This window comes from Orycteropus afer, unplaced genomic scaffold (genome assembly GCF_000298275.1).
Source record: "Orycteropus afer afer isolate SDZICR_OR568_19922 unplaced genomic scaffold, OryAfe1.0 scaffold00108, whole genome shotgun sequence".
Taxonomy (NCBI): Eukaryota; Metazoa; Chordata; class Mammalia; order Tubulidentata; family Orycteropodidae; genus Orycteropus; species Orycteropus afer.
In genome coordinates, this window is record NW_006921695.1 from 913,541 (window position 1) to 924,151 (window position 10,611).

General features: G+C 37.3%; 1 protein-coding gene across 1 annotated transcript in view; it reads left to right on the forward strand.

Annotated features, from left to right (window-relative positions):
* JAM2 (junctional adhesion molecule 2) overlaps positions 1-9,301 on the forward strand; it is a 120,929-nt gene extending 111,628 nt beyond the window's left edge. Inside the window, exons 7-9 of the mRNA XM_042781339.1 lie at positions 4,223-4,330; positions 7,332-7,347; positions 9,217-9,301. Coding sequence (XP_042637273.1) covers positions 4,223-4,330; positions 7,332-7,347; positions 9,217-9,301 — 209 coding nt within the window. The remainder of the gene's footprint in view (positions 1-4,222; positions 4,331-7,331; positions 7,348-9,216) is intronic.
* The last annotated feature ends 1,310 nt before the right edge of the window (positions 9,302-10,611 follow it).

The window sequence follows — 10,611 nt, forward strand, 5'->3', positions numbered from 1 at the left end:
GGAAGAGCAGGAGGAAGGGGTGGAACCCAGGAAGCCAAAGAGAAGAGTGTTCAGCCAGGGGGCAGTTTAAGCATAGGTACTGAAACAAGGCAGGCTTGTGCTTACTCACTGATCTGAGTACTCCTGCTCTTCCGGCCTGCTACTCTGTGCTGCGCCCGTGCTTACCTTGCTCCCGAAGACCTGGTCCCTCTCGGGAGGGTAACAAGGGAACGTGTTCAGTGCAGATCAGTGAGTTTTGCCAGTAGTACCACTTTAATGTGAACATGAATTTCACCATTTCTGGGTATAATTTAGCTTAAAAGTTAAAATTAGTTTATTTAATGCTAATCCATTGATCCTAGGTGTTTCATATGAAACTGAGTTCATGGCCTTCATTTGGAATCTGTAACTTTTGAAAATATGTAAGAATTCAGGAAATTCCAAGTCTAGTTTTCTTTGTCAATTATCACTAAAGACTTGTCACTTGAACAGAAGCTGTTAACTGTCCTAAGGTTAGCTCATTTTTAAAATTGTTGTTGTTGTTGTTATGTGCCGTCGAGTCGGACCCAACTCACAGCGACCCCTCTTTGGGTTGCCGAGGCAGTATCACCACGAAAGTAGATTGCCCCACCTTCTTTCCGAGGAGTGCATTTTTAAAGTAAGAAAAGAAAATGAATCAGTAATCTGCTGATGGTTCCAAGGCTGCCTCATTATACAACTCTAGAAGACTCCAACACTTAGCATTTTAGCTGTTTTCTTTTGTTTTTTCCTTTCCTTTAGAGTAATGATGGCTTCCTTTTATAGTGACTTCTCCCCTCACCCCAAATAAAAAACACAGAATATTTACATATATGTATTCTTATATTTTATCTTTGCTGAGGCTTAATGTGATTGTACGATTTGTTCAACATTTCACAGTAAATGACAAATGGGACAAAAACAACTTATCTCTAACTTATTACTTGTTTTAGTTATCTAGTGTTGCTTTAACAGAGATACCACAAGTGGTGCTGGCTTTAGGGAAAGGCTTTCTCTCTCTCTCTGTTAGCTCTGGAGGAAGGTCCTTGTCCCTTCCTTCAGCTTCTGTTTCCTGGTTCCTTGCAGATCTTCATGTGGCTTGGCATCAATCTTTCCCCAGGTCTAAGAGGTTCTCAGCATAGGGACCCTGGGTCCATAGGATGTGCTCCACTTCTGGCTCTTCTTTCTTCATGGTATAGAGATCCTTTCTTCTCTGCTCACTTCTCTCTCCTTTATCTCTTGTAAAATAAAAGGTGATGCAGGCCACATCCTAAGGTAACTCTTCTCACCTCAGATTAGGGCTATGACCTGAGTATGAGTGGTGTCTTAAGTAAGGGTGATGCATCTAACCCTAATCTTGGCTCATTAACATAACAAACATAACCTAATCCTCTTGAACATAACCTAATCCTGCCTCAAAAACCACAGGGAGAGGTTAGGGTTTAGAAGACATCACAAAATAGAGGATAATTACATCATAACTCAAAATGGAAGACAATCACACAATACTGCGAATCAGGGCCTAGCCAAATTGGCACATGTATTAGGGGGACACAGATCAATTCATGAAACTACTCTTCTACCTTCTATTCCATTGAATAAAATAAAGTGTATGCCACAATTTAGTACTTGCAAGACACAGCAGACTTTTTGGTTATATTTTGTCTTTTGGTTGAACCCTTTATATATGTCCACTTTATTTACAAACTTAAGAGCAGTTTTGTCAGATAATAGCCCTTTGGTTGAACCTTTCATAAATATCAAATTCTTGGACTACTACAAAGAAAATAGTACATACGCACAATTTGATTCTCAAGAGTTTAACTTACTGATTTACTTTTGCCTTGGATTATAATTCTTGTGGGATTATTTCCTCTCTGTTCTTTCATATCCACATAAATAGCTGAATTTCAGTGACTCCTTATGTTAAAGTAAATATTAACTGAGGTTATACCAAACAATAATTAATGTTTTCTACTCTGGTCAAATTATAGTTAGTTTGTTCTGGTTACCTGGTGACGCTCTGACAAGAATATACCTCAAATGGTATGGCTTGAACAAACAGGAGTTTATTCTCTTACAGTTTGGAGGCTTTAAGTCCAAGTTCAAAGTGCCAGGCTTTAGGGGCTGGGTTAAAGGCCCTCAACTTTGGGCTTCAGTTCTGCCTCCTGCTCCCAGCCCACTGGAGCTTGAGGCTTTTCTTCACTCAGACAGCTACTGACAGCTACTTCACTCAGACAGCTACTGGCATTGAGAAGCCCAAAGTTGACAAGTAAAAAGGCACAGTCCCAATGTTACCAAACCACATAGCAGGCCATTAATTCAAGTCCATTGTAAGTCCCAAGGTCAGCAGAGCATGGCAGGCTGCTGAACAATGACACAGCTACATGCAGGGTTCAAGTGTGCCATAAACTAGAGACCATTCCCCAAGACTTCTCCTTATATACTGGAAGCAGACCACATCCCTAAAGCAGCTACTCAGCTGCTCACAGTAGATTCTACCATGGAGATGATTACCAGTCTCATCATGAGGAATACTACATCCAGCTGCCCAGCCACTCAACCAGGCCCAGCCAAGTTGACACACAAGTTGACACACACACAGTGTTTCAGAAGTAATTGAGAAAATTAAGAACATACTTGGTATTAGGAAAGATTTTTGCTATCAGAAAAGTCTTATGATTAGCAGGCTGAAATAATATATCTAAAACAATCTTCCACAGAACGTGAAATTGCTTTAAAATATCTAAGATTACTGTTGTAATACATCAAAACCTATTGATGATGTTGTGTCAGTTCCAACTCATAGAGACCCTATAGAACAGAAAAGAACAGGCCCACAGTGTTGCCAAGGCTGTAATCTTTACAGAAGCAGACTGCCACACATTTCTCCTATGCAGCACCTGGTGTGTTCGAACCACTGACCTTTTAGTTAGCAACCAAATGCTTAACCACTATGCCAGCAGTGCTCCTTACTATTGAGATAAGTGCTATAAAATATTTTCTCCAAGCTATTTAATCACATCCTAATTAATACTTACTTTGAAAAATGAGAACCTTTGGAGAAATTATTCCCTTAAAAAGCACAGATAACTTACATTATATTAATAAATACATAGGAAGTATCTAAATAACAAAATGATGTGGCCCATGAGATCCCTGTTGACAAGGTGGAGAAATGTAATTGAAATAAAATGTGTAGATGGATCCACATGTAGTTGAATCTCACATCAAGAACATGCTAATACATGTGTTATATGAAGGGAGGTGCTAATAACCTATTACATGATTCTTTCCTTAACAAAGTAACATTCATCATTTTATTAACTACTTGAATGAAGGCACTTTTGGTACAGTTCCCAATTTGGAAAAATACCATGTTTGGAAGGTTGATAATCTAATTTTGGGGCAACATCATTAGCATCAGAAAAACCTCCAATGTTAGTAACACGATAGTGATTTCAAACTTGGATTAAAATATCCTGTTTTGTTAGAATAGAGGAGATAAGACTTCATAGCCGTCAAGTCAGCCCTGACTCATAGCGACCCCTCCTTGGGTTTCCGAGGCAGTATCACTACGGAAGTAGGATTGCCCAACCTTCCTTCCGAGGAGTGGCTGGTGGGTTTGAACCGCCAGCCGTCTGGTTAGCAGGCAAGTGTCTTAGCCACTATGCTACCAGAGCTCCCAGCAATATGAAAAATCCTCAGGAGGTTTAATTTATTTTATTCAGTGGGATAACAGTTTAATGGCATGTAAGTGCACATGCAAACACATGCACACTCATATAAATTCAACAAAGATGCTTCCAGGCTTTCTTAGAAAGTGAGTGAGTTTTCTATTATTAAGAAATTGATGTAGCAGATGTGATAGAGGAATTTCAAGTAAATATCAGGGGGTGTGGTAATAGATTAAACTCAACTTCTAAGATCAATTACCTGATAGTCAAACCTATGAATCCTATGAATTATTAAATGTCCAAATAGCATAAATTTTATTTCTGGGTCATAGCACTTTTCTAAACTTAAGATTCTTGCAAAACTTAATTCTGTTACTATTTTTCAATTTTGATCCATGTCCTAAAAGTGAATTTATTGAACAGCCTTCAAAAGTATGAAGCTATCCATGTATATGGTATAGCCATATACTTTTTTGAACTTTTTCTGTTTAATAACTGCATCTCTCCTGTTTGACATTAACTTATGTGTGCTTTGTTTCACATTCCAGATGATCTTAATATAAGTGGCATCATAGCAGCTGTAGTCATTGTGGCCTTGGTGATTTCCATTTGTGGTCTTGGTGTGTGCTATGCTCAGAGAAGAGGCTATTTTTCAAGTAAGTAAATTTCATCTTTTTTTTTGATAAACATTTTCCTGTGGAAATATGGTCTGGAGAATATTTTTCATAGATTTTCTGTAGCAGAAAATGTCCAAGGTGATATGAAGGTGGGTTATGAAGCACCTTGGAAAACAGGGAGAAAACATAGATTGCCTCATTGCAAAATATCAGGGAGCACCACGGAATATGAGAGGAACCTATGAGTGCAGCAATACTGTGAAAGGACCTCCACATGGATGGATATTTATATGTGTGTGTACATGTAGATAAGATCTTTATATTTTTAAAGTTACCGTGGAAAGCTCAATACAAAAGTTGATTTCTAGTTTTATAAGAAATGTCATCAAAATAAATCAGTGACAGGTTTTATTAGTGTAGAACAATGAAATGCTGTTGCCATTTTAGCACAACTATATTTAGTAGACAATTGTTCCAGAAAAACTAAACCTATTGTATTAATGTTGCTTCTGAACAAGGATTATATTTTTTCAAGTTTATAGTTCTTATAACTCCAAATCCCCATTTAGTGATGTAGGAAGTTTGATGTAAATGAGTTAGGCTTAGTAATAATACATTTTATTCTCTTAATGCATCTCTTCACTCCCAATCTTTAAAATGATCTGAGAGCTCAAAAGATACAGAACTCTATCAATTACAGTGGCACCAGTGTAGAAAGTAGAATTTTTTAAATGGAATTATAAATTTATAGTATGAATAAATTAAAATGTACAGTGAACATTGGTTTTAGAATTTAGGTTTTAAAATGTTTCATACCAAGATAAAACTTAAATTTAAAGGAAGTTTCTAATCTATAAAACATGTTTTGTACATAATATATATACAAATATGTATTATGTGTCATAAAATGTTTCCATGAACATAGAGTCAAAGAAACTCCCTACAATAAAGAATAACTGCTCTGTAAACTATAATAATTGTTCTACTAATGTAATGTAATTTTATGAACAAAAGTCAGCTGAGTCCCCTGCTGGCCACCAGTGGAAGTACAAAGAGATAAGATTGCTCTTTCAAAATTCTTGTCATTTTTACACTTTCAAAGAATACCCCTCAGAGTATTCTTTTTTCCATTTTTTTTTTTTTTAATTTTTATTATGATTTGGGTGAAAATTTACAGAGAAACTTCATTTTCCATACAGCATTTCATACACATTTTGTCTTGTGACATTGACTGCAGTTTCCTACAATGTAAGAGCTCTCTTTCTACTTCCTCCCCATAGTTACCTCTTCCCTGTGTCCTTCTACCCCATGCACGCCTGCCTCCCAGGTGGTCTCCCTGTGCATAAACTGCCCTTCTGTTCTACCATGATTGATCTCTCCAAGGAGTGTATCTATCTGATGTAAATATTCAGCCCATATGCTGGTCTTTTATTTGGCTGATAGGCACAGGAGTGAGTTTGATTCCAGACCTGAAGGACAGCTAGGGGCCATAGTTTCAAGGTTTCACCAGATTCTATCAGACTAGCAAACCTGATCGTTTTATATATATATATATATATATATATATATATACACACATACATACACACACATATAATTTTGAGTTTTGTTCCACATTGTTCTCCCACTCTAACCAGGATCTCCTACACAGATCTACCTCTGAGTGGTTGACAGTTGTAGCTAGGCACTTTCTAGTTCTTCTGGTCCTGTCAGAGTATTCTTTTTTCTTTTTTTTAATTGTGATTTGGGAAAAAGTTTACAGAGCAATTTCACTTTCCATACAGCAGCTCACATACACTTTGTCTCATGACATTGAATACAATTTACCACAACACAACAGCTCCCCTCCCACTTCCTCCCAATAGTTACCTCTTCCCTGCATCCATCCCTCCATGCACTCCTGCCCCCGAACTATCTCCCTGTGCATAAACAGCCCTTCTTTCTCTCATAATTGTTCTCTCCAAGGAGTGTATCTACCTAGTGTAAATGTTCACCTCATATGCCTGTCTTTTGTTTGGCTGGAAGCCACAGGAGTGGGTTCAATTCCAGACCTGAAGGGCAGCTATGGGCCATGGTCTCAGTGGTTCCACCAGGCTCCATCAGACAAGCAAACCTGGTCCCTTTTTTTTTTTTTCCAAATGATTTTGAGTTTTGTTCCACATTGTTCTCCCTCTCTATCCAGAATCTCCTACATAGATTCCCCTCCAAGTGGTCTGTCAGAGTATTCTTAATGCAGATTTGGTAAACAAACTTTTCTGAAAATACTGAATCAATTGGTTTAGATATTAGGAGGTCACTAAGAATGTTACTCCTGTTTTCAATTGGCAAAAAAAAACCTATCTAAAAACTATTTTCTTGAACTTGCCTTTAGAACAATTGTAGTAAACTATAGCCTATGAGCCAAAGCTGGCCTACTGCCTGTTTTTCTATGGCTTATGAGCTAAGGGTGATTTTTCCAAATGAACATTTGCAGACTATTTGATGTTAGGGACTATTAACTTTGAACCCCAATTAACAAAAATGTTCTCCCCAAAAACAAATTATATTTTTCTCCTTAGTAGACCTGTATTACAAAATCTTGATGATTATTACTACATTTTTAATTTTATCAGTAAACACTTTTTGGAAATTTGCTCTTATAAGAATGTACATAACCATGAGACAAAATGTCTATGAACTGCTGCTATATGGAAAATGAATTTGCTCTGAAAACTTTCACCCAAATCACAATAAAAACTTAAAAAAAGAAAAAAGAGAGAGAGAGAGAGAGGCCTCTGGAAAGGTATAGACTAGAGCTGAGGAAAGAAAAAAAAAGAATGTATATAACATCTTTGATTTTTCCTCTTGGCCTGCAAAGCCTAAAATATTTACCATCTGGACCATCACAGAAAAAGTTTACCAACCCTTGATTTAGAAGGTACAAATAGCAAATGAGGCTAAAGATTGAGAAAAAGAAATTAAGCTATAGTTCAGTTTTATATGAATCTATATTATTGTGTGTTAACTATTGCATTAATGATATGTACTTATTCTTTTGTAGAAGAAACCACCTATCAGTAAGTATACTCTCCTTAAAATGCATGCCTTTCTTCTTACAACAACTAATTTTCTGTTAATCATTTGTTTAATGTAAAATGTGGGAAGTTGGGTTACTTGTGTAGGTATAATCCTATAGAGAAGTTACTCAAGCTTTTCTAGAAATAACATCACAACTCATGTCTCTTGCCTACTTGTAAATAATATTTGATTACCTAGAAGAGAAACATACAACAACAACAACAGAGGAGAAATAAGGCGCTCTTGTGGGGTAGTGGATAAGGCATTTGGCTGCTAACCAGGTCAGCCGTTCAAACCCATCAGCTTTTCCCAGAAAAAGGATGGGGCACTCTACTACCATAAAGATTTACAGCCTTGGAAACCCAATGGGGATCGCTATGAGTTGGAATGGACTTGATGGCAGTGAGATATTTTTTGAAAGGAGAAATATGTTCAGTAATTTGATTCCATAGGCATTTCTACAGTTTCTTTAAAAAAGGTTTTTGTTGTATTTCACTAAATTGAAAATAATCAAATAAAAATTTTACTTACAGTCACTTTTTTTCCATCAACAGCTATTTATTGAATACCTATTTAGTGCCCAACATTGCTGTAAGGACTAGGGACACAGCAGTGAACAAAACATACATTATGAAGAAAGTCCATATTATGAAGCCTAGATTCTATTAGAGGAAGGCAGAGAGTAAACAAATAAGTAAAAGCTATAGCATGTTAGATGGTTATAAGTATTATGGAGAAAAATAAAACCGTTACAGAGATAGAGAATATACGAAGTAGGAGAGGAGATTATAATTTTAAATAGCTTGGTCAGGGAAGGCTTCACTGATAAGGGGATATTTTATAAAACCTGGAGGAGGTGAGGAACAAGGCATACAGCTACCTGTAAGAAGAGTGTTCAAGCAGAAAGGAGAAAATAAACAGAAAGATAGTGGGGCCAAAATGCCTGTAGTGTCTGAGAAGCAACAAGAGGACCAGTGTGGTTGGAACAGAGTGAGGGAAAGTAGAGATTAGCTGAGCAGAAAAAGCAGGGCCACATTGTGTAGAGCCCCTTCTTGGCAAATGTGAGGACTTTGGCTTTGAGCAGAGAATAGATATCATTTTACATAAGGGGAGGGATGGCATTGCTGGGGTGATAGAGCTAGTCTTCCCTTCAGTCAGTGTCTCTGTCTACCCAAGCAATAATTTGGGATGCAATATCTTTATTCCTAAGGCGTTCTGGTGGTGCAATACCTAAGGCATTTTGACTGCTAACCAGAAGGTTGGCTATTCAAACCCACCACCTGCTCCACAGAGTGAAGATGGGGCAATCTACTTCCATAAAGATTTACTGCCTCAGAAACCCATGAGGGTCACTATGAGTTGGAATCGACTCAGTGGCAGTGAGTTTGGTTTTTTGGTTTTTCTATCTTTATTCCTAGACACTCCTCCCAGTCCTTAAATCTACAGCCCTCAAAATGTGTTGAATGATGAAGTACATGACTAGAACCCTACCCACCTTGTAAAACTATCTTTCTGTGGAAAAACTGAATCTTGAGATTATGATAATCAACTTAAAAATCAAGCATTCAGAATGTTAAATGTTAATAAATGGAAAACTCTATCTGGTTTCTGATATATATAAAAAAATCTTTAGTAACCTAAGGTACATTTAGATCCATAAGGATTTCATGCATGGCTTTCTCTGTCACTATTATCCATACATAAAGAAATTTAATAAGGATTGCTGACTTTTGTTCCACTTGGCTAAGATAAATGTTTGTCTTCCTGCTGAAAAAATGTATAAGGGTAACATTAACTAAAAGAGGCCATATGCTTCAGAATTGAAAGTGATAATTTAGTAAATATTGTCTTTTATGTTCCACAAACAGGAAGAATAGTTGTGCATCTGAAGCCACTACAATGAGTGAAAATGTGAGTACTTTTAATGTATGTTTATGGAACAGATCCGTTTAGGGAAGAGGGCCAGGAAGTGAGAAAACTGTATAGCAATGGTGGACTTTCTTTGTACTATTATGTATTCCTGGTGTTTGGATGAAGCTAAATAATTGTTAGTTTCCTTCTCCTGTCTGAGGAGACATGATAAAATAATACCAAGCACTTGTAGAGCAATTATAGAAAGTGAGCTCTACCATAACATTACTTTCTCTCATGATGCTTTCTATTATTATTCTGACTCATCAATATTGCTCTGTCTGGTATTACCAGCTCCATGTTATAAATGAAGAAATGACACTCATGATGTTTTCACCGGAGCTAGAACCTAGTTATCTTGCTTCCTGGAAGCTTGACCAAGCAATAATTTAATGTCACTTCTAGCAGATCTGTGGTTCCAGGACTCTCCTTTCGTTAATCAAAACATTTTCACAATTTAGGGATTTGGAATATCCTCTGCTACTGCCAAAGGGAGCATTTCAGAAGTCCTTCAAAAGCTGCAATAATTATCTAATTCAGATAGTGTAGAGAATACAATTTAGACATTAGGATTCTTTTGTACTTTTCCATTTGTAAACACTATAATGAAGCAATAAATAATATCACTGCTCAAGGTTTGTGGCTCTTTGGATGGTGTATTAGTTTCCTAGGGTTGTCATAACCAGTTACCATAAACTTGGTAGCTTAAAACAACACAAATACATTTTCTCACTGTTGTGGAATCCGAAGTAAAATTGTCCTCAGGGTTGGCTCCCTCTGGTGGTCAGAGGGAGAATCCATTCCATACCTCTCAGCTTCAGGTAGCTGCTGGCAATCCTTGGTGTTCCATGGCTTGGGGCTGCATAACTGTCTGTCTTCACATGGGCTTCTCTCCGTGTCTCCATGTGTCTCTTTTTCTATATCTGATAAGGACACTAGTCATCGGTTTTAGGGCCCACCCTAATTCAAGATGATCTTTTTTCAATATTCTTACCTTAATTACATCTGCAAAGACCCTTAATTCCAAATAAGGTCAAATTCTTAGGCTACAGGTGGACATATCTTTTGGGGACCACAATTCATCCCAATATAAATGGATATTCAATATTCTGAGTTATTTGTTTAGCACTATAGAGTATGGGGAGAGTGCAGTGGTGGTGTAGTGGTTAAGGCATTTGGCTGCTAACCAAAAGGTCAGTGGTTCAAACCCACCAACTACTCCATGGAAGAAAGATGAGGGAGTCTGCTTCCATAAGGACTTACAGCCTTGAAAACCCAATGGGGATTGCTATGAGTCAAAACTGGGTCAATGACAGTGAGTTTTTTGGAAGGACTTTCTTTTTTTTTTTTTT